The sequence below is a fragment of the Falco punctatus genome, assembly GCF_963210335.1.
Source record: "Falco punctatus genome assembly, chromosome: 10".
In the NCBI taxonomy this organism is placed as follows: Eukaryota; Metazoa; Chordata; class Aves; order Falconiformes; family Falconidae; genus Falco; species Falco punctatus.
In genome coordinates, this window is record NC_137590.1 from 22581548 (window position 1) to 22606327 (window position 24780).

Here is a 24780-nt window from a genome sequence, read left to right on the forward strand (position 1 = left end):
GTGTAGTTCAGGCCAGTTCGATGCTGTTGGGCAAATCAGCCTCCTCAGAAAGCCACCACAGTTGGGACCAATGAGGACGCCTTGGGATGATGGCTAAAGCAGATTTCTGTGTGCAGTAGATGTGTCAGAGATGCATCTATCTCTGTGTGCCACCAACCCCTTTGCCCTTTGTGACTTGTTCTGCAGAGGTGATTGACACCTGCTTGTTTGTCTGTGCAGAATGGGAACGTCTGCTGCTCGGTGGATTTAGAGTGTCTCAACAATAACTGACGTAGTCAGGCTGGACTGTGCCAAGGGAGGAAAATTGATGAAGTTAACACCTGAAACGAAGTCGTATGCGTTGGCGTTTTGTACAACAGACAATTACCAAAGTCTCCGCATGAGGAAGATGTTTGGGAGTTGCCTTTGGGACCTATCACTATGCTCATCCCTGCTAGCCGTGTCTGGGTGACTTACAGTACAGCGCATATAAGTCAATGGTTGTTAAAAGTTTTCAGTGTTGTAAATTACACACTTTTCCTGTCAAGAAATTTGCAAATATGTTTAAATTATTTCATGGGTAAACTAATGCTGTATTTTTGTTTTAATTTGTGTATTGACAACATGCTAGAATTCAGCTCTTCTTACTTTGAATCTAGATTTTACAAATAAGACAGCCTGTTGTGATTTTGTCCCACGATTCCACATACTTAGTTCCAAGGTCCCTGTCAGATGTATTTATGAAAATATGTATGTATGTACAGTCAAATTGCATAGTACTTATATTTCACAGCTATCCAACCTTTTGAAGCATTCAAAGATATATTTGATTGGACAGAATGGAAGTTATCGAAACAAGTCTGTCTTAAAAATTTATAAAACTAAATGCCATAAACTTAATGAAATGGCAAAAAAAGCACTTTCTTCTCCAAACATGCGGAGCAGCAGCGAGATTCCTGTAGTGAGAAATGGAACTAAAACCACATTCCACTGCCAATTCAACTCATATTCAGGAAAGAATCACTGGTCATTATCAGTATTCTGTTTTGCAAGAGAAACTGCAAGTTCTGGAAACGGTTGTAATAATCCCTCTGGATTGTGCAGTGATAAAACAGACAGAGACCCTTAGAGTGATATAACTTAATTTGTCTAGGTTAGAATTCGCTTTCAGTTGTAACATTGTTGATGAGTTCAGACTTTTTCCTTTTTTGTATTTACAGTAATAATGACATCTGCCATTCTCATTACCGCTACCATAATGACAAAGTGCAGAAGCACCTGTACCAGCGACATGCAGACAGGAGACCTTAATGCTTGGTAACTTTCATTACCAAATTAACAGCTCAGAAACAAATTTTCTCTTTTCATATTTTATGACATTCAAATATACTGAGTTTTAAGTTTACCATGCACACAGTGTTGTTTAGTACCTAAGTTTAGGCAGAAATACAAATTAAAACTCTTAACCCTATATAGAGGTTAGAGTTTAGAGTCTCTTCAGCTAATGTCTGGATTTTTTTCATGAGCCTAGAAAGTCTGTGGCATTAGAACAAGAATATATTTCTACAGTGATGGCATCTCCAGCTTAAATGTCACCTTTTTAACGTGCTGTTGTGTTTATTCTGCTCATTTGTGTCGTGTTTTTTGCTTTTTGTTTATTTAATTGAACACACTGAGTATATGGAAAAGAATGCAGAAATAATTATAGTGGCTACAGTTTGGAAAGTCTACATTTGTGAGTTTTTCATAGTTTCATGCAGAAAATGTGAAACCGATTAATAAGAATGAAGTGTGACTATACAGTGAAAAAATTAGTTGTCTTTTAAATGAAGTACTATTATGGTTCTTATAAGGGGACGGTGGCAAAACAATATAAAAATTACTTTCAGTCACTTTCAATCATTCAGACAACTTTATTCCCATTTTTTAAATAGGATTTGTTTTATCGAACAGGTTTGTGTGGTAAAGTTAAATTTATTTTCTTAAAATGCCCCATCACTTTCAGCTACTAATGTATTGACTATATTTGCATTGCCCTAATGATTGTATAATAAGGGAAACAGTTGTGTTTTATATGATACTCAAAGGATGTTTGTAAATCATAATGTCAGCTCATTTTGTATATCACATTGTAAAACCCAATGGTAATTCAGTTGGATGAGATATCCAGTGGGCTGAGATATAAAGGGGAATGATTTAAAACCTGTGGGATCTAAATAAACTCCTATGTACAGATTGCTTTCCCTTAGTTTTATTAGCAGAGTTTTAAAGCACTGATCAATGTCCTTTCCAGACTTGAACTCATGATGGTTGCTAAAAGGAGAAAGAGTGTTTGCCCGGAGATGTAGCATCAGAGTTGTAAGAAATACTTCGTTTGTACTTAGACAAAATCATATATTCCCGTCTGTCATACACACCAATTTCTAAAGCTCTGCGAGTGGGATTAAAGACAGTGCAGGGTCTGAAAATCTTTCTTTTCCCATTTACCTTGTGGTAGTGAAGCCCTGTCCCAGAGTGCTTTCTGGAAGCTCCAGACCTTGTTAGCATCATATTCCACAGGAGAACAGAAGTTCACATTTTTCCACAGCACAGACCAATTTTCTTCCAGAACTCAAATGCAGATTAATTTGGTAAAACCCTTTCAGAGCATTTTATACAGCATTATGTGTCATTATCTCCAGAGTGATACAGCTTGAATTGTTTACACAGAGTCAAAATATTGACACAGACCTGTTTGTTTATGTTGCATTTTAAGCAGTTCCCCTGACTGTGATGAACTTTTCCTCATGAAGCAGTTTGATCACTAGTCACATCACATTCACCTTCAGAGTATTCAGAAGCCACAGCCTCAGCTCAAAGAGCACATTGAGGAGGAAAATTTAATTCACTGTGTTCCTCTGTGACTAAGGTAAGAACTTTCAAAACCTCATTCTTGATGAAATTCCCTATTCCCTATAAACCTATGGGCACTGCAGTGGAAATGCTGAAAAGAAAATAATAATCAAGTTGATTAGAATAATGTCTGAAAAACCTCCTCTTTGTTTGTGAGATGGACTTTCTCTCTGCTCAGAAGATCAGAACAAGAGTATTAACGTGAGGAGGACTACCAGCATAGCATCCGTGAAGGGCAACTGGCTGCCAGTTAAGGGGCTCGGTCAAAACTCTTACTAGATAGGCAGTTGGAATTTTGTAGCTGTTCCTACTTCTTGATCCTCTAAAGGAATATTTTCTCTGCATGTAACCCTTCTGATGACAAAAAATAGATGAGTGGGAAACAGAAAATGAAAATACCAGCTCTGGTAAAATGTCTTGCCGCCTCCTTTTGGCAAAAAGCTCAGCCAAGGCGCTAAAAAGAGAACCTTGCGCTGCATCTGGTGAGGGAAGCGACTCTGCAGTCCTGCGCCCGTGTATTTGCAAACTCACCTGCTGAGATCAAGCAGGAGTGCAAGTGTTCTTTATAGTGGCTCCAAGGGTCATGGACCACGCTGAGCCACGCCAGTTGCTATTCAAAGGCTGAAGAAAATCCAAAGTATCCCCCACAAATGCTGAATAATTTCTGCCTAATTCACAGGAATGTGTAGGAGTTTTCTTAGCGGCTCCGTGTTGCTTCAGAGACCTAAACAACAACTGTCTTCCAGTAATAGATCTTCTCCCAGGAGCTGTCAGTGAGTTTTCAGGTATACCTGTGTAGAACATTTAATTAATAACGTCTTTTCAATCAGATTGTAATAGCAAACAAAATATTGTCTGGTCTTCTCTGTGGCAGACAACGTTTTAAAAAAACAAAAGGTAAAGTGTCAGGAGTGATTACACAAATGGTGGAGTAGATTGTAATAGAATTAAATCATAACTCCTACGAGCAATATGGGAATGTCTCACATCTAATGGTACTTACATAATCATCATTAATGAGGGGATTTTAAAAGGGCCCCGTGATACCGTTAGATATAAAATTTTAAGTGAGTGTTTTGATAAGACATAATTGTTTGAGGAACATGTTCTCCCGTCAGAAATACATACCTGCCGACAAGCTACTGTTCCTCTTAAGGTAGATCTTTGGCGCTCATTGAAATTTAAACTGATGCATGACAGACTCATGGCGGTATAAATTTAAAATAATGATAACAACAAAAAAAAATGAATGCTTCATATTCTTACTGGTAGGAATCAGTGATAATTCTGTTTTAGCTGGTTGTGGACCTCAGAGAGGTGTCAGTGAAGCGCTGGTACTGCTTGTGATCTACAAATGGTCCTTGCAGGTGCTAACAGGATTATTTCTTCCTACTGGCTGGTAGTGAACATCCCCCCTATGCAGGTTTAGGTATACCTGAGAAGGCTGTATATCAATAAGCTGGTAAAAAGAATCTGGTTCAGTTTTTTCTAATGAAATCGTCACCAGGAGATTCACAACACGTCGGCACACGATGTGAAAAATCAGGACCAGTCAAAAAGCCCAACAGCAACAGAAGGTCCCCCATACCTTATATGTGTCATTTAAATCCTGTACTGCTACTCCAGCTGTGCAGTGTGAGGGGTGCGCCGAATTCTGATGAGGGGATTTCTGGCTTGGAGCCAAATCTTTGCTTCAGCAACGCCTCACGCTTGAATAATTTTTCTTCCTAAATTTGTACATGAGATTCTTTTATTGAAGCTGATCAGTTGGGATTGAGTGGTGGTGTTTGGAAGGAAGCCTGATCGTGTTCTCTTTGAGGTCGAGGTAGCGGGAACAGGATCTGGATCAATTCAGGCTTCTTTCTTGATTGTGTCTCGTCTCTGACGGGGAGAAGCCACCTTGGGAAAAGGCAGAGGGTCGCCTGGCCAGCTCACTGGTGTGCGGGTGTTGCTGTGGGTACAGGCGCTGTCTGACAGTATCTACCCTGGCTACAGCAACAGCTGTGCAAACCCACTGAGACTGGCTTTCGGTTGCCATTCTCTGTTCTGTAGTTTCTTTCAATGACTAGTCATGTCACCTGTACACCATAACATACTTACCTGGCCTAAAGCTCGCGGTTATTGAATGCCTGCATGACTAAACGTGTGCACGTGGAGATCCACCAGGCACCACGGTGAAGAGAGAATTCGAGGTTCTGCAGCAGGTCACACCGTCACTCAGACACAAAGCAGAGTCTGGGAGCTTATCGTGAAATTAAACCAGGGTTGAAAAATCCCATTTTCTAACACTGCACTTGGCGGACTGCTGTTCGATTAAATCTACTTTTTCTGTCTCAAGAATTGCAAATGTATTTGATCTAATCCATGCTTCTTTATACTAGTTTTGACAGATTCCTTTTTGTGCACTTTAGCATTGACTATGCAGATTTGTTTTCCTACCTGAACATCATGCAAAATTCTCATCCGGGTACTAGAATGTGAGGGCTTTGCTACTGTTGCGCCTCTGGATTCAATGCAGGCATTTCTTTACTTGGTGTCCATGAAGTTAGAATCAGAGAATCACCAAAGCGTGTTCAGGTAAGCACTAGCTAAGAATAAATTCTTCCCTGTTAAGATAACGGTTAAGGAAAACTGAATATGTATTTTAAAAAGTACATTTCTAGCTGTAGAGGTGATTTTTCAGCCTGACCACAGGTTTGGCCATTTACTCACATTTGTATTAAATTATTAGCTGGTTAGATCTCTCTTTAGCCACACACGTTTATTTGATTTGCAGAGTAGAAGACAGCTTCTGAGAACTAGCTAACTGCTGCACGAAGTCATCCCGCTGAGCAGGTTTTTGTGCAAAAATAGTATTTGTTAGAAACTACCACAGAAACACCACCAGCACTTTCTCAAAATCAGAAGCAAATATGTCTTGTGTGGTCCTAGGCAATGCATTTCTGCACTATTTTTCTTTTCCCCTACTGGCACAGGACAGCAAGTTTTGGAGAGCATTTGGGCTGCTGGGAAAAAATGCTATTTAAGTGCTGCTTCAGCTCTTGTTTTCTGCCTGAGCTTCCACTGCCTGCAAGCGCAGTGGTGGGAGGAGGTAGATGCTGGGGGCGTCATGGTCTGGGGGTGGCCGTGGTGGTCGATGTGCTGGAGGCTCTGGAGGAGGCCCTCAACAATTCATTAGCAGCTGTCTGGCAGCAATCCCATGTTGTTTCTTCTTAATGGGTGAAGCAGAGCAGAGCAATAAGTTTGATTCCTCTGCTTCTTCCCTCCCTCCACCAAAATCAGGAAAAAGTCTTTGCAAGGTGTCCTCTGACACTCAGGAGTGTCAGAAATGCCAGGAATGAATTACTTTTCTTAGTGTGTGGGATGGTTAAGGATGAACTTCCCAGGACCAGATGGAGAAGGATCTAGAACTAGATGGAAAGGATGGAAGTCATTAAATGCATAACAAAGCAATATTTACCTCAGTGGGGTAATTAGTCATGTCAACAGGTATTACTAAATCGCCTTTTGAATTTGGAAGTATTTTAATTCTACTTAAACCAAAAAGTGACTATTCCCTTCTTAACAGCTTATTCTTCACTCTTCTTGATTCTTTTGCTGATCTCTCAGGCCCTCCCGTCACTGCAGTCTTACAACCTGAACAGGAGCTGAGTAGATAATGTGAAAATGAAGCAAAAGATATATTTGCTTTCATGACTACAGTAAAAAGAAATTTGGAACTATAACTGATTATCTTGTTCACTTAAATGTCATCTTTTTTTATACTAGTCATAGCTAGAATTAATGTGTGGCCTGAACCTCAGTCTCCAAAAACCTGCTATTATTAAAGGAAGTTAGGCCAAATCAGTTACCTAACTTGGAAGCACAGCACCTTTTATTTTTTTAAAAAAATAACCTCTCACTGAAGTATTTACTCTTTCAGGGAACAAGGGAACTATATCTCTGCCACTTGAAAGAACGGCTCCAGACTATCCTGAGCATGATCCCTTCCATATCCTTTCTGCCTGGAGTACTTGGAATTGCCTCAGCAGTATCTGAAATTGCATTTGATAAACCAAGAACACGGCTGTATCTGAAGCCAACTCAATAGACTCAGAGAAGGGAGCACAGGTGAGCCTGTAATTGATAGCAGTCTCCCATCAATCCTTAAAAAAACTTCAGACATCACCAGGTAGTATTTAGGGACATGTAGGATGGTGTAAATCACAAATGTTGGCTGCAGTTCTGTATGCCTGCAAAGTTCAGAGGAATTAAGCTGAAGGTTTTCATTGTCTCAGTATTGCTCAGCGCGAAAGTTCAAAGCTATTTCTCTTCCTGAATTAAAGCATTATTGTAAGCTATATGGGATTATAGTGTGCACATATATATCCTTTACAATTGGGGAAGAAAATTATCCTTTGGGAAAAAGAATTATCCTTTTCACCTCTGAGTAGCCATCTCATTCTGTGTCACTTGTCAATGTTTGAGATACTGTTTACAGAGCAAGCTTGTCTAGTGTGAGTAATACTATTTCAAGTGAAAATAAATGGATGCCATCTATTTCAGGTGAGTTGATCCACTACAAGGGCAGCAATGAGAAATGTCAGTCCCACATGTTCAAAAGCTATACCCTGGCTGTGCTAAAATTAAGAGTTAAGCTTTAGAAAAATATGTGAGTTTGGAAACGTACATTTTTCAGTGATCTGGGGGCTTCAGTGCTGACCTCGTATTATTACTGTCAGTAAGACTCCACCCTGCCCTGGCCCACAGAGGCAGTAGAAAGGCAGAGGCCCAGGTAGCCAACGTCTCTGCAGGGGGGACTGGCCAGCAGAGCAAGCCGGTGTATGGCGCATGCCTTTCCCTGCGGGGCGGCAGTGTGGGCTGCAGAGCCGGGGCTTTGGGGCTGAGCTGGGGGGCCCAGGAGCCCAGCTGCCCTCCCAGGAAGGCAGTGTTTGGGCAACTTGAGGAGGGGCCGTGGTCCAGCTGCTGGTCTAAAAGATTGATGTTTCTGGTCCAAGCCAAGCTCGATGTGCCAAGGCTGGATGTGCTCCTGAACCTTGGCTGAAAATCGTGGGCTAAGAGACAGCTAACTCCCTTCATGGGGGCGTGAGAGCTCTGGAGAGGCAGCTGATGCTGGAGACAGGTCTGTGTTTGCAAAGAAGTGAAACATGGTGCTTGTCAGACCTACTTTCCTTTCAGTGTTTTCACTCTGAATTTATGCCAGAAGATGACTAACTCCTGTGCTTACATGTAAGCAGAAAAACAAAACAAAACTGTGAGGGAAGGACCTCCCCCCACAACCCCAGAAAATAAGAGAGAGCCTAAAGAGAAACACGTAAAAGCTTTGTCACTGAGCAGACAAATACAAAAGCGTATATATTTAGCAATTTCATTTCATAATGGGAATGCCGTAGTATAGTAGCAGTGCCAAATTCATAGTACTAGCTTTAATGCAGAAAAACTAGCCATCTAGCACCATGCTGGTAAGTCACGGCGTGGTCTAACTGTGCACCGTGGCATCATATAAAAGTGCATGCAGAAACATTTTCCACTCAGAAAATACATCCTATCCAAAAGGTATCTTTCAGCAGGTGTAATCCAGGTGAAATAAACTGATCAGCAAAACACGGTATTTAAAATTTTGTGATGTGTGATTGGCTTGTGTGACCGTCAGATCTTAATTTAAAAAAAGATAAATTATTTGTGATAGCTTAAAAATAAGAAGGGGGTTAGGAGCTTGAATGAAGCTGCTCAGATAGTTCAGAGGTGGACAAAAGAATTGCAGAGTAGCTCAGTAAAAAAGATCCCGGTTAATAGAATTTTCTGTGTATGTAGGGTGATATTCAGTAATCGAGCCAAAAGAAATCATTACGCCAAAGCTTGCAAATGGAAGAGAGAGAACCAAAAGGGAAATAAAGCATTATGTCAAAGTGAGCAGTAACTCCAGAATGAAATTTCTGTGTTTTTATGACATGAGAGTACTGCCTATCGCAAAAATAACTGGTTTATTAAGCTCAGGCTAGCACCAGATGCAAAGAAGAGGTAACAGTTCACAAACTGGAAAGCCATTATCAGATATGTAATGGGACATCACAAATGTTCTTTTGGCTTTCTGCACGAGAGGAAAGTGGAGCTGAAATCAAGCAAATAAAACTAATATTACTTAATGTTGGAAATATGATGTCATTGGGGAGTTTAAATTCTGAGAGGGAGTGTGCGAGAGAAACACATGGGTTGAAGAGCCAGGTAATGTGAACACAGGCAATGATGCTTTTAGCAAAGACAAATGAATTCATGAAGCTGGTGACGCTACATATGGAAGTGATTTATAGGAAAGAATCCTAAGCCAATGAAACCAAAAAAGTAGTCCAAAGGAGTCAATACCCTAAAAGTTTATTAGATTTTTAAAATTATTTTTCTTTAGAATATGGGCATTTGAGGTTTGAAACTGCATCAGCTTTCTGTGCTGTGGATGTATTTAGAAATAAATCCCAACAGCACTTGCTGGCAGGGTTGTAGTAAGTGGCCACTGACCTGGCCACTGGGAGAAGGTCCAAGTTCAGGAGCGTGGGTCTGGGAGCTGCAGCTTCCCTGTGCTGGGGAGGATGTGCTGGGGGTGGGCATGGCCCGTGGGTGCCCTCTGCTCCTCCACAGCTGCACTGTGTGCAGTGGGAGCAGGGGGCTGGAGCAAGGTGTTGCTGTGTTTTAATTTAGATGTGTGGGCAGGAATATTTACAGAAGATAAGAGGGAAAAAATCTTGGCTTAGAAGATTAATGTAGTCTGACTTTTAACTGCCTGGGATGAGTGCGGTGAGAGTGGAGCTGGTGCCGGGGACGGGGGACAGGGAGGCAGAGCAGAGAGCTGGCAGCATGGCATTTCCTAGCTGCCTGGCTCAAGTTCTAAAGGCAAGATTTATTGTTGAAGCAAAGGGCTGTGAGTAAAACAGAGCAGGACTGGGATCCCACATCTCCACGTTGCTCCTTCCTTTCTAACGAGCAGTCAACTTGCTGAGGAAACCAATGACTCTATTGGCAGCTTAAAAGTGGTTACTGGAGGCTTGCAGCTTTGTAAATCTCCAAGTTAAGTTCTACCTTCCCCGTGTGACACCCCCACATCCACCCTGGTAGAACGTTTCTTAGGCACTCTGTGGGCTGTCAGACTTTACAATGACTGAATAGTTCTTCCCAAGTTGTTCTCAGGTGTTAGATATTTAACGAAACGGTACCTTAAAATGAGGGCTGAGGGCCCTAGGTGGTTAGTGAAGCATGGTGGATACCTTTGAGGGCTTCTACAAGGAATCCTTTGTGCCTGAACTGAGGTACCGCTTGTCACCCCCGGCAGAGCTGTGCAGAGGGAGCCCTGGAGCAAGGTGGGTGCGCAGTGCACTCGGCTGCGTGGCTGGCACTTGCTTCGGTCTGGTGGTAAATGGTAATAACGTCATTGCCATGTAGGATCTAATAATGTAATATAGAATCACAAACTCTGAGTTTGCAAGATGAGCAAGATATTTTCTGGCGAGGGTGAACTTTCACAGGGAATTACAGTTTATTTCTTTCTGCAGAATTTCCGTGTAACCTAACCGTTTCACTTATTTAAATGGTAAGGCAATTAGAAAGCTTTTGATACAACTTTGTCTTAGACTTTATAAAGGAAATTGTTTGTTAGCATGGCAGTAAAGGCTTTGCTGCGGCAGAGCATGCTTTGAAATGATAGAAGCAGATGGTTTACAAAGTTACTGAATAAGAACTGATTATTGATTTGCTATCCCCTAACAACATCAGTGCCGAGTGATAATGTACTGTACTGCTTGTTACAGAGTAAATAGCTATTTTTATATTACTTGCTTTCTTGCAAATTGGCTACTAGCAGAGAAAATAAAATATATGGCTGTCTAATATCTTGAAGCAGTAAACAAATTGCACAGGGGGAACATCAGTGAAGCACCGCAGAATACTTGCTACTATTTATAACTTCTGCCTCTGTCAAAAAACTCCAAATCACAAGTTCACAGTTCTCCTAATACCAGAGATAGTCAGAGCCCTGTTGTTTTACCATTTACTTTCAATACGTATGGTTGGTTTAGCAAGATACTAACACTGTTCTATTTTAGCAGAACTCAAGAGGTCATAGGATTTTTAGCAGCTGTGGAGCACACAGTCTGTGTGTTAGGTTCAGTATTTTTTTGCTGCCTAATTTATCCTCTTGGCTTGAAGAAAAGAAAATTCTTGAAAGTTAGAAATGCAGCTAGATGCAGGAGTGATATTGTAATTCAAGGTGACTGTGTAGCATGTTTAAATAAACATGCAGTAAATATTTTGCCTCTTGTATTCTGGTAGCTTTTAATAGCTTCTTAGTTCAGGCTGGGGGAAGGGAGACCATTATTTCTTGACAAGGTTGTTTTCATGAAGCTGTTGTTTTTCTAAGAAAACAGACTTCTTGCAAGTTGGTGACATACACCTGCCATGAGTTATGGACCCAGACTGGAGCGGACATGGGAATGCTAGTAGGCTTATCACTATTAATTTAATTCAGGGTTTGATCATTGCCTCTTTTGCACGTTAGACTCTCAGACGTGCTGGGTGCAGATCCAGCCTGGGAGCTGACGTGCCGCACGGCGTTATCTCGGCGTATGTTCCCGAGGGTGCGGTATGGGCCGGGGAGCGGTGTGGTCTGGTAGGTGGTGGTGGTGGTGGTTCGGCAGCCAGAGAACTGGCCTCACCGGTACCCCTGCCCAGCTCCCCCCTGCACCCCAGCCTGTGACCCCCCCCACAGGGCATCCCCACATGTGGCTCAGAAGTGCGAGAGGGAAAGGGCTTGTTCTTGCCTGGTACAGGCATTGAAAGGGTTAATATGGCACTAAGTAAATAGTGAGGAGAAGAGAAAAAAAAAATTGTTTTCTCAAAAGAAGAAAGGGGTGTCTTTTCATGATATTAATCTAGGATGAGGACCAGGGTCTTTTGATCTTGCTGAAGGATTTCTTCTCTCGTTTTTAAATGTGGTGTTTTTATTTACAGCCAGCTCAGGAAGGCAGAATAACCTATCCTCTGCCCACGTGCCAAAGTGAACACGTACAAGTTATTAGGACATAATATACTTACTGATGAGGGAATAACATGGCGAAGCAAATAAAAGATTTTATGACAGATTTAAATAGCAGTGGATTAAAGTTCAGGAGGACTGGGGATTAAGAAAAAGAACTTCATCTGGTCAATGTAGATAGTGGCCATTAAACTGTCCTCTGGGAGATTTGCTGAGCACTGAATAATAAGAGCGTGTTTGTGTGTGTATGAATTGCCATATCTTGTTTTTTCTTACTCTAATGCAGTCTCAAGCAGTTCTGAAACTGTGCCTTCCTCCTTCCCTGCCTCACTCCCCCGCCCCTCCTCCCCACCCCCCACCAGCTTCCTTTATTCTGTTTATGGGCTTATAAGTGGGAAATGGAACTTAATTGACTGCTTATGCTATATTTAAAATGGTGACATACCTAAATCCAATTATGTAGAGGAAGATAATGAATGCCACCTCATCAGGAAGGTGCATTGCCTTCAGCAATGTCCATCCTATTTTCCTTTCTTTGCATTTCCTACAGTGACTGCAGCATGGGCAGGGGAGGGGGAAACTATTCCATAATAAATACTGCAAAATGCTTTGTGCATAAACCCATCTCTCCCTATTGTTGTAAATTCGGAGTGCTCAGGTTCATAGAAGATCTGGTTGTGCTAATTAGAATGCTGCAGCAAAACCCTCCCTACTACTGGTACCACACTGATAAATCCCAATGCAGTTTTTTAAAAAAACTGTTGATTCATTTCTTAAGTGCATCTTTTTTAGCTGTGCAATTTTTTGGAAGTGCACTGGGATTTCTTTTGAAGCACATCTTGACTTTTAATAAATATATCAAAAGTGCTTTAAAATATATCATAGATAATTTTGCTCTTCCACAAATCCATCACTTTTTATTACCTTTTAACTAACTCACCTCTTTCCAGAACAGAGGAAATGGTTCATATCTCTTGATGGTATGTTTTTCTTTCAATTTTCCTGGCTGTCAATGTTTAGGGAAAAAATTGCCCAGAAAAAAGTCTCTCGATATATCAGCCTTAAAGGAAAGAAGGACAGAAATGCATTCCCTCATGACACCTGGGCTAACTGGACTATAATATACCCAGGTACCAGGTAAAATGGCAATACTGGAGCAGCTTGCAGTGCACTATGGCAGCTTAGGAAACCAGCTTCGTACGGCTGGTTGATTCCTGTGATGGAGAGGTCCAGGACTAAAAACAGCCCTGACAAACACTGAGAGCTCACCTGGGGTTCGTTTGCATTTCTGCTATTGCCAGTGAAGAGCTCAGTGCTGCTGACAGGGGAAGAGAAGTATCTGCAATCCCAACTCAGATGCTTGAACCTCTAATGGCATTCAGTTTAATGCTTGGCAAGTATGATGTAATTTGTAAAAGTCATCCTGTTGCTTAATCCTCTTCAGTGCCCAGGGTTATTAGGCAGGGATTGCAAACAAGATGGGAAAGTGGAACATTTATATGTTATGGACTGAATGGGAGAATCTTCAAGTTGCTTAAAAATTATTGAAGGTTTTTTTTTTAACCTGTAGTAAATTTTGGACTATCAAAACAGGTATTGTAAAAAAATTAAGATGACCTCTAGCTGAGTAATCCTTTCATTTAAACCTTGAGAAAAATCACTGGCATAACGACAGCACAAGCTGACTGCTGCCCGTTGCCACAGCACCAAGCTGGGCGCACAGAATTTTGCTAGGGTTTAAGAAATAATCTGAGTAGATTTCTTTTCCTGTATGCACACCTAAGACATGTCTCCAAGGTACATACGTGAGATTTCCCACTTTTTGCCCTCTGAAAGCTTTATAATCTGTTACACAGTTCAAAAGAGGAGGAGAAAAAAACCGTTATTTCATGGAAAGGAATGAGGCAATGAGTTAAGAGCTGTCATTTTGGGCTTGCCATCTTCTCTTTTACTGTCCAGGCTGAATAGCTGCAGGGTTCCCGAGCTGTTGCAAGCAGCATTTGCAGCTAGATCGGAACTGTGATAGACAGCTGATAGTATTTCAGGAATAAGCTGCTTCTGCATAGTGCTTTTCCAGATGCAATCTCTGGGAGCCCGGTTCCAACGTATGGCAGTGTGCATGGGAGAGAAGGAAAAATGTCAGCAAGCTTGCTTTGAAGAAGCTGGATGCGCAGGTTAATTTGTACTAACCGGTTTGGGAGGAGCTCTGCCTGCAGCTATGGAGCCTGTGATCTACAGTGAGAAAGCTGCCTTATCAGGCGGCGAGCCATGCGGTGTCTGCCAGTATTCCGGTGTCATCTCACTGATGAGAGAGTGGTTTGCACACATGAAGCTGACAGCAGCTTTAATGGAAGATACTTTCTGACAGGGAGCTTTAAAAGTTACTCCATTATCCTGTAGTTATACAGTTATGATACTCGCCAACGTGCAGCATGCTACAGTTGTGATGACAGCAATGCACTCTTTCTTCAGTTTATAGACATGTGGCAGGAACTGAGATTTCCAGGTCTCAGACATGCTTCTGAAATATCCATGGATTACCGAAATTGCTTGATATACAAGGAAGCGTGAGTAAAGTGTGGGATACCTGGACTAATTACCTGCAATGGCAGCCTGAGGCTGGCTGAAGCCAGATCTGATTAGCATGCAGGCTCAGCGCTGGCATGTGAGGAAGCACAGAAACTAACAGAGCAACAGAAAGACGAAGGTAGTGCTTCCTACCCGTCCTTCAAACTCTTCTCCCTAATGAACCCCCCTGCCACGCTCGCCGTCTGTCGGGAGGTGGCTCGGCAGTGATATGTGCTGCTGGGGCACTGGGTGATACCGGTGCGTGTGTAGGGGAGCCTGCGCGGCATGCGGGTGCCCATCGCCTCAGAGCTCTGTATCCAGCCGGCTCCGATGCCCGTCCCCTCCTTCGGGGGGTAAGGAGAGTGCAAGGGGTGGCGGGACACCTCCCAGACTGGCATCATGGCTGGGAGCAACCAGCCGGCAAGGTCCCAGCGCGCTTGGTTAAAGACAGCGCAAGAAATCAAACCAGCCAAGCTCTAATGGCATGGGCATCTGAAACCAGGGTAGCAGCGGGGCTTCCCCAGTTGCTGCAGTGTCCCCAGCCTGTCTGGAAGAGTGTTTGTCAAGGAACACAAGTGCTTTCTGTCTGAAATGTGTAGGGAAAAAACCCACAGTGTCTTTTTTTAACTATAAAGTCATTTTTCACTATTAGTTTTGAAATGCAATAACTGCAGCTTTGGCTTGCTGGTAGCAAACGCGGAGGCCCACGCTTTATGCAGTGTGGTTATTTATTTATTTTAAAAACACAATCAAGGCTGTCTGTGATTTGGATCTAATTTCACATTTATTTTTCATAGTTTGTTTGCTTAGTAGCCCTGCAGTAAGACAGTGATTAGTTAAATCAGTTATACATAAATTCAAAGACTTGTTCATCATTTTAGATGTTCAGACTTAATTGGATTTAAAGCAGATTAAAAAGTGACTTCTGAGGGGAAAATACCCCCAAGCATAAAAAGATGGTTACTTTTTTAACTTAGCGCATAAATGGCAGTAGAGATTTCTATCTTAAGAACATTTATTCTCTGTTACAGCTTAAAATTTTATTTAACTTTTAAAGAAAATACTTATATATCGAAATGGTAGCCGGGCAGAGCAGGAGGAGGCCGCTGATTTGCCTCCCTCAGTATATCCTGTTTTCTAGTCCAGAGTATTTTCTTCAGATTGTAATGAAATTTGAAACTTCAGTCTTATGAAAGAAGATCATTCTACGAGTTTATCAATTATATTAATTGCTGTGAAAATCATATAACATAGGCTGTATTAAAGCCATGGAAGAGACTCTTGTTTCTCTCCCAGGAGATACCCTGGTAGATCCAGATAGTTTCTCCCTTGGGTTTAAGGGACCGTCAGAGATTTATTTACAGGCTTGGGCCGCATATGTAGGTATGAATTCCTGAATAATGTAGATCAGGGTTGGAATAGTCTGGATGAAGATGGAGCACTTTTCAGTGCTGTGGTAGTAGGTCAGGATCTCCAGAAACACCATCCATGGACCCAGCAGAGGAAGATCCTTGCAAAGGAGCAGAGCATGACTCAGTCTTGACTGTCAGGCACAGATGACACTGTGGGCAATAGCATTTTGCTGCCTGGCCTTTTGCCTGGTTTCTGAATTTGAGCATTTTTAGATAGGCATTTGGACAAACAGGCCAGCTGCAGGATCAGCTGTTGGTGGCTTTCCAGGCTCCTCATGATGCAGAAGATTGAGGACTTTATGCAAAATCAGGTACTTAACCATATGGGAGGCAGGATGAATGTATAGATTTTGGAGGACAGAGCAGAGATTTGTATTCAGATAATTCCCCATCTGGAATGATACAAGGCTGGGGAATTCAAGCCATCTCCCCCAGAAGGTGTGTTCTCTCAGAGGCTTGTCAGAGAGGAATACTGCAAAAGTAAAAAAAGGCAGAGGGAGTAACAACCGCCGACTCCAAATGCCTATGCTCATCTTTCCCATCAATTATTTAGACAAGAAAGATTTACATGAAAATTAATCATTAAATTTTGAATTGCTTCTTTACATCAATAATGAAATAGCTGTGCCAAATACAAACAGATAAAGAGAACAGGATAAGAAATCATCCTTAATACACAAAAGGAGAAGTAATATTTTAATGAAACTATAAAGCTCATTACTGTTTTACGACGGAGGCTTACTGTCAGTGACCTAGAACAGAGAGCTTTATATGCCAAACATGAAACCTCGTGCTATCTATCATAATTGACATTGGCATATTAAAAATTGTGGGCTGGATTCTGCTATATTCCATAAAGCAGTAATTTTTGGTACCAAAATAATTTTCATACAGTCAGGGTGTTGTCTTTCAAGTGTGTGTGTGTCCAGAAGGGCCATGGTAGACACTAAATTTCAATATCTTTAACTTTTTGAATTGTTTAAACCAATTTTGTAGAGTACATTTCTTGACAGAAGAGACTGAGTCTGAGACTAAGCCTGCACAAACCAACATAATTGGTAATTTTCAAATTACTGTCAGTTGCTGTGATTGTACCATTAATCTAAAAACGCTGAGGGAAGGGCTTGGTGTGTTTCTTGATGTCCCAGCTAAAACACAGTAACCTAAAACCTTAGCTTCTTTTGCCCCTGCCCCTTAAGTAAATTTCTAATGCTGCTGTCCAGAAAAAAAAAAGTGGAAAGCAAGGAGAATAAACAACCTGTATGCATAAAAATCTGCAAATAAATAAAATGTTCTCATTATTTATTTAAGTAACATGATGTTGGTGTTATATTTAGGATTTCTGAATGCTTGGTGTTGAGAAAACTGCAAACTAAGTCAGATACAGCATTGACCTAGAAAGCATTGAGACCCTGCAGTGTATTTGGTAAGTACCGATGCTTTTCTAAATTCAATTACTTTTAACTTGCTGGTGGATCTTTTCAAAGCCTCGTGTGTGATAGAATCACCTCCAAAGGCATACTGTGTCCTACATCTGTGAATATAAAGCACTGAAGACATGGTAAGCATCGCTATGACAAAATAACTTACATAACAGGCAGAGTTAGGCCCTGCTGCCTGACCTGCTCCAACACCTGCGTTTAATGTTGTTGTCATTTTGATACAGGTTTGTCTTGCCATTTTCCTTCTATGTTTCACCAGATTGGTACCTGTAGCGAATTAAAGGGAAGGCAAGCATAAAGCCCATTCCACTTGCTGTAATTCCTGAGATTTTCAAAGGGAAAGTTGTTTATTTAATTTGCTTTGCAACCTATGAGCCCATGAGGTTCGTTAATTTCTGGAGAAGTAAATAAGTCCCGGTGTTCTGTTCTCAAATTTATCGCTTTTTGCCTATTTCCATTTGAGCTGGGAATTCCACCTCTGCCTCTTGCTTGAGTGAACTCTGTGAGAGACTGCAGCTGGGTTTTTTCAGCTTAGGGCACAACTGTGCAGCAGAGGATTTTTTCGCCTAGTTGCTCTTGTAATTGGCACCCCACGGCTTTGGGAGCACAGGTAGCGTGCAGGGTGGCTTTTGTTTGGGGGCATCTCGCTGAGCATCGCATCGATGCAGGCCGACACACGTCTTTTACTGACACCAGGGTGGGCTTCTTGGGCATGGATGTCAATGGCCTTGCAATGCCTGCATCTCCCACCGAGTGGCCTGAGGAGTGCTCATGGGCATGCCAGCCAGGCAGGCGTTGTAGCCATGGAGAGAAAACCATAGCCTACCCGCCCGCTGTCTTCTAGCAGAAGGGAAATGCGATTAAGTGAGAATGTTTCATTAACCAGAACAGAAGTTCTCTTGAGGCCACTTTCTTAGCAGCTTTGGGTGGGGTGGGGTGTGGAAATGTTAGATTTAGAAGATAATCAGCCTGCATTTTTATCTCTACTTAAAATAATAGAATTGAAAATTATCTTATCTCTGCAAACTGCTATTTTTCACTTAGTAAATTATTTTACCACCCAAAGCAGATGCCACACAAAGAGTTGTGGTTGGGAGGCATGTAGTTATTTATCTCAGTCAAAATGTCTCAGTTAAAAAGCTATCAGTGGGAGATAATAATAATAATAAATACATATGGCATTTGGCTAGATGAATACAAGATTACACTAAATAGAACACATTTCTGGAAAGAATAATTGTAACTAATTAGAAATCTCCAGTTATGCTTAGAGTTGTAAGAAAGTGAAATCAAATTTAATTATGCAAGGTCCCAGTTGTGCCAAAGGTGTTATAAAGAATATCTTTATGGAGACATTCAGTATGAGAAACTGGCTGGTGCTATTATTAGCACGCTCAGTGGCACATTTTCTTTATATTAGTTTAAAGTTTAATGATGGTATTTGTAGGGCTAATTACCAGGAATCTGCACACAGCCACTCTTTGGGATAGTCCCCCAAAACGCATCCGTTTTTGCAACGGTGAGTTATTGATAACTCCAAAGTAGCTTTGACTAAATTCTGTGTATTAAGTATGTGTACAAACAGGTACTTTAAAGTGGAAATATCTGCGATCGTGGCCACGGTTCCCTTGGAGGCAGAAAGAGTGAGCGTTGTTCCTTTGTTCCTGCGTGCTAGCAGAGGACTGCTGGCTGGCGTCAGGAGCACTACGCTGGGAGATGCTCTGTGGGGGGTTATCTCTGGTGGCGGGAATGGCCCAAAGGCTGGGAGCAGGGAAGCGTGGGCAGGAGGGCAGGCAAACAGTCAATAGACCTGTACGTTCCCTGTCAGCCAGTTGTCTAGGAGTGCTGAGAAGGAAAGATAACTGCTCATAGTAACTAACCCAAGATAAAAAATCTTAATAGCAGCAAGAATATCATGCATCTTGTGCCTGAGGGAAAGCATTTGGGCTGGGCAATCCAAAGTGTGAACCAAGGGATTCCCATAGCACCCGGTGTGCCCTGATCTGGGAAGTCATGGTCTCCCGTGGTGAAAACGGATCTTAGGTGCCAGTGTAGTCATGGAGGAGTGCTGGTCATGAGAAACATGCTGTGGTATTCGAGGGATGTAGGAGGAAGATTTGATGAAAAATAACCAGCTGTTGTTTTTTGAAGTGATGCAGAAGTCAGGTATGGTTTCTGGGTTGTGCTGTGCTGCCCAAACCGTTTTCTCATCCTTTCCTAGCAGCTCTGTTCCCTGCCACAGCCTCTCTGGAGGTGATGCTAGCAATGTGGATAAATGAAGCTTTCAAACACATGCAAGTCTTCCCACTGATTTCGCAAGGCCCTGCGAGGGAAAGTCTTTTCTTCTTGGTTATAAGAGCTTTTCTTTTCAAGAGCACTATGTGATTCTCAGCCCCAAAGGTGACTTTTCTGCCAATAACAATCCCTTCAGGGCACGGCATGGCAGTTTTGTCTTTAAACCCTCCTGGCCTGACACACCAGGACCCTCTCTCTTCTTCCCCACCTACCTTGAAGATAATCACAAGGCAACCATCCCTCTCACTACCGCTCCTCTCCCCTGCTTCGCTAGATCAGACAAAGGCGTTAGTCCTGGGAGCTGGCTGTGGCGCTTACCCTTGATTAACGGCAGGAGGGGGCTGGCAGGCACAACAGGCAGCACTGTGTGCTGTGGCTGGGGACGGATTTATCCTGCTCATCTGACACGTGCCACCTGGCTCCTCTGTGGTGTTGTGGATACAGAGCCAGGGCTGAAAGCCGGGGTTTTCAGTACTTCTGATCTCCAGGAGTGGCACATACCTCAAACACACCTTACAACAGAAAGGAGCTGTGTCAGCCCTGACTGGCACATTCCTGGGCTTTGCACTCAGGTGTCTGGGGGGGAGGCAGCAAAGCACAGCACATGTATTTCTCCCTGCTGATCTGCAGGCAGTGTTGGAAAAAAAAGAAGGGGTCATTTCTGCTACTGAGAGTGACTGACAGGAGCCTGGCGTGGGCTTCACTTCTCACCGCCTCAAAATGCACATGCATCCACAGCTGAACTAGGCACTCTCGGCTTCCCTTGTTAGTTAATGGAGGTGATTAGGTATTTTTAGGGATGACTCACCTGTCCTATTTTAGCTCTCTATTTTAGTGCGTGATGAATTGTTCAATGTCCATTAACTTTACAGACAGTCTAATCCGAGCAGCTCTGATACGGACCTGTTAATCGATTTATTTGGATCAGTTCTATCCCTGTCTGCCAAGGTCTTTAAAGCACCAGGTATCTTCCAAGACTAAAGCTGAGGCAGTCGGTGAGAGAGAGGCAGTGCAGAAAGCTGCCTGTTGCTTTGCTTTTCCAAGATAGCAGCATCTCGTCAGGGGTGACTTAGGCAGCCAAATGCTTGCATTGGCTGTGCTCATTTTGTACTGCCAAAAGTATTGTTGGTCCTAGTCTAGGAGCAATGCAGTCTCCATGTGTACAACCTCCATCCAGTTGCAAAAAGAAAGGGATATTTAGTTGCTTTCCCTCTCAAACATCAAACATCAAATATCAAAGCGTATCCATAGGAATGAAGTACAAAGGTGGTGCAAGACATATACGTCTTGCACACCATCAATTGTCCCATAGTGTGTGCTCTCTGCCTATCGATTTGAATAAGGGCATCCTCCGTCATTTTTCTGAAGCCCATGATGTTTTCCATGTGGGCAGAATTCATACTTAGCACATCTCTGAGCCTCTGACTACACAAGGAACTGCACAAGCTTCTTCGTGGATACCACAGGCCATGAACCATGGGGGCTGCTGGCTGCCCATCCCCTGCCTTGCAAATCACTGAAATGACCAGCTGGCTGGGCAGTGCGGACTCTGACAGCGGTGGTCTCTGTTGTGATGGTCTCAGGGCAAGCTGGCCCTAGAGGTGAGTTGTATGGAGAATGAGGAATGAGGCATTTTTGATAAATTCGAGTGTCTAATAGCACTCTAGGATTGAATTTCTCATTTCCGAGCCTTGCTTGTAGCCTTGTTGATGCATCTCTTCCTTCCCTTGCTCTGTAACCTGAAGGATTTAGCTTCAACTTGTTTCATCCCTTCTCACACCATATAGTTGTCAGTGGCCTAAAACTCTGCTTGATTATTTTTTTTTTTTTCTAATCTCATTGCTGGCCTGTGTGTCCATACCAGTTATGTACTGATGGTATAGTCATGAGCTCTGAAAGCTGTCATCCCAAAACCCTTACTGAATCCAATACCTGTTCTAAACTGGAGTATCTGTGTATCACACACACAGCATGGGTTCCCACTTGCTTTTTTCCCAGCTAACAGTGAATTCTGGCTGAACTGAGCACGCTGAATCCTGCTTTGTTTCATTCACAGTTTGCTTTCTGTTTTCAGGCTGTCCTTCCAAGACAGCCGAACAACTTGGCCTGTACAGGCTGTTTCATGGTTGGGATCATTGTGTTGATGAACTGCAGAGTCTTTGAATAAAGGGTGAAAGTTGATCTGCATGGAAGGGATTTCTTCTCTGCAGAAGTGCAGTTGTCCAGGGATGTGTAGGATGCAGAGAATCCACCTTGTGCGGCTGACACTTCATAAACCTGAGTTGAGCGGGTCCAGCTGTTGTGTCAGAACACAGCAATGATGCAGCTCCCAGCAGGCTCGGTCTCTCTTCCACCAGGATCTTTCCTCAGCAGGTGCCCTCCTGCCACCACCTGACCTTCTGCAAGCTTCTTGTTCCAGTGCAAGATGATCCTGTAGGATGTCTGATAGTGTGTTGATATATGTCTGTGTCCTAGGACCCCGATTCCCAGTAATCTTCCTCAGCGTAAGGAGAGAAGAGCAGACATGTGGCAGTTCCTAGCTATATCAGTTACTGCACATCTGAAATGTGTCCAGATACTGGAATAATTTCTGTAAGATAGCATAAAATACAAGTTGTTTGACACACTTAGGGAGCTCTGTCCTACAATTCTTTCCCCTTCTTCTTCTCTTGTTGCTAATGAAACAGCTGCTCTTTGGTTTCAGGCTTTAACCTATTTTTAGATTCCTTTTATGCTGTTGGCCCTTTGAAATGCATGAATTGCTGTGAGGCAAGAGGAAGGCCTGTAGATGAAGTCATGTCTGGTAATGAGAGACTGTCTCACCTATTCATCTCCTCCCTTTATTTCTATAGAGCAACTTTGTTCCCTTGGGCACATGGTTGCATACTTTTCTGCTTTTATTTAAGCATTAAAATGATATCAGCTGCAGCGCAGCCTTTCGTTAGCACAGCGCCAGCGGATGGCTCCCTCCTTGGGGGGACTGTTGTCCTTACGTCTGGGGGCCACAGAGCCGGTGGGCTCTTGTGCAGTCTCAGTGCACAGTCCTGTTCCCACCACAGGACATATGCTGGCCCAAAGTGGAAGGGGAGTTGGAGGAGCTTGGATTCCAAGGAGAGAAGCTGGAGAACAGCACAGAAAGGATGAAACTGTGAATGAAAGAGAGGACAAGAGGAAGGTAGGGTTTGTTTTTTGGATGAGCAGTGAGACCCCATTTCTGTGAGCTGCTGGGTTCTTGTTAGGATGTCAGACTCTGCTATTGTGCAGTCATGTTTCATGTAAAGGGATGTGGGTGGGCAATGCAGTATCATCATCTAAACAGTCGTTATCCCGATGACTGTGGGTGCCAAGAGGTACTAGATCCAGAATCGTTGAATTGGTGTATACACTGACGTGACCAGTATAACCATAGCTCTTAGGTTGGCTGTGGTTTTCAACGTGATATAAATCATTGCATCACTTCATTACTTATTTACCACCTACAGTTAATTAGTTCAGCACTAAACTAATTTAAGCAGTGGTTCCCCACGGGATTTACAATTTGTAGGCTGAAGGCCCACTGGCGTCTCAGCTGCCACTAAAGGTACACACTATGGCTAACTGAAGTGGGAAGAACCATACCTAGTGTCTCAGTTGCAGTACTGAGCTGACAGTATTGATGACTTATTTCTTTAAAAAAAAACAAGCCAGGCTCAGCACATCTTGGTTGATTTAAAATAATAATAATAATTATTATTATTTTTTCTCCCTGGCTTCTAAGTTTTAGGCTCCTGAAAAATGTTCCTGAACTGATTGAACAATTTAGTCCTTGCAGACAGACCTTTATTCTCATTGCTGCATCCAGGCTTTTTTCAGTGGTGCCCAGCAACAGGACAAGGGGCAACGAGCACAAATCGAAACACAAGAAGTTCCTTCTGAAGAAGAGGAGAAACTTCTTTCCCTTGAGGGTGGCAGAGCGCTGGAACAGGCTGCCCAGGGAGGCTGTGCAGTCTCCTCTGGAGACGTTGAAAACCCACCTGGGTGTGATCCTGTGCAACCTGCTCTAGCAGGGGGTTGGACCAGACCATCTCCAGAGGCCCCTTCCACCCCTGACCGTGCTGTGGCTCTCGTTAGTGCCTTGAGGCAGTAAAAGGACTTCTCTTTGCTCTGCATTCCCGTGCTGAGTGTCACTGGAATCCAGTAATCTCCAACGTATGTGCTAAATCCTGGCTAAAGACAAAGAGATCTCCACACAGCAGAGTTTGGTTTTCTTTTTATGGTTGAAAAGTGTATTTTGAATTCTGTGCTACAGAGAAGGTCTAGCAACAAAATGTGTCTCTGAGCTGTAGTGGCAGCTGCTATTGCAGTTTCATACCAGCTCAGTTACATATGGGGAAGTTTGTACTCAGAGGAAATTATCCGTAGTCTGTAACTCTCTTGATTTTCTGTTGGCTTTGCATAGTTTCCTACACTGATGAAAGCACATGTTAAGTTGAATTCTTCAGGGCCTGTGTATGCAGTATTACAGACGTTGCAAATATCTGCCACGATTTCCCCTGTTCAGAATAAAATTGTCTATGACACTTGTATGAGTATTTGCATTCTTGTTTGCACAGTAGGCAACAAAGTCTGGAAAGCCATAGTTTGTTAAACAGAGCGTGGTTAAGGAGTTAGATGGTTGGGAAAAATCATTCTTCCTAAGATTATTAGTACTAATTCCTGTCTGCTTTTAAGAAAATATTACGCATTTGCTTTCACTTCACGGTGCAGTTGAAAGTACACATGCAGCATTAAAGCAGCATTGGATGAATAGAAGGGGGGGCTAATAAAAGTGATTGATGGCAGCAGCTGGAGAGTGAACACGTCTGTGATTTTTGGAATAAATAACAATAGAATAAAATAAATTCTGTGATTTTATAATCATGTGTTTGACACTATCCCCAGCACTGAGTCTGCTTTATGTCTTTGTGTAACACTCAGCAGATATTCTTGTTTCTATAAATTAATCTAAGTTTTAGTGCCTTGCGTTTTTGAAGGTGACATGGATGTGTGAGGAGAAATACTAATTATGTCTTTTTATTTAGCATCAGCTGAGATCACTGCAGCTGCAAAGAGGTCTTTGCTGTCCTTTTGCCAGTGAGATCATTTTCTTAATTTCATTAATCTGCCTGGTTTGTGTAAATTGGTTCATCTCAGG

The 24780-nt window shown here is 42.6% G+C and overlaps 1 protein-coding gene across 5 annotated transcripts in view; it reads left to right on the forward strand.

Moving 5' to 3' along the window:
• NELL1 (neural EGFL like 1) overlaps positions 1-24308 on the forward strand; it is a 321378-nt gene extending 297070 nt beyond the window's left edge. For 4 of the 5 annotated variants that reach the window (XM_080405208.1, XM_080405205.1, XM_080405206.1 and 1 more), the window contains one exon: positions 220-24308. In XM_080405208.1, coding sequence (XP_080261334.1) covers positions 220-270 — 51 coding nt within the window. In that variant the 3' untranslated portion in view covers positions 271-24308. The remainder of the gene's footprint in view (positions 1-219) is intronic. The other variant, XR_013930834.1, reaches the window with a different exon arrangement.
• The last annotated feature ends 472 nt before the right edge of the window (positions 24309-24780 follow it).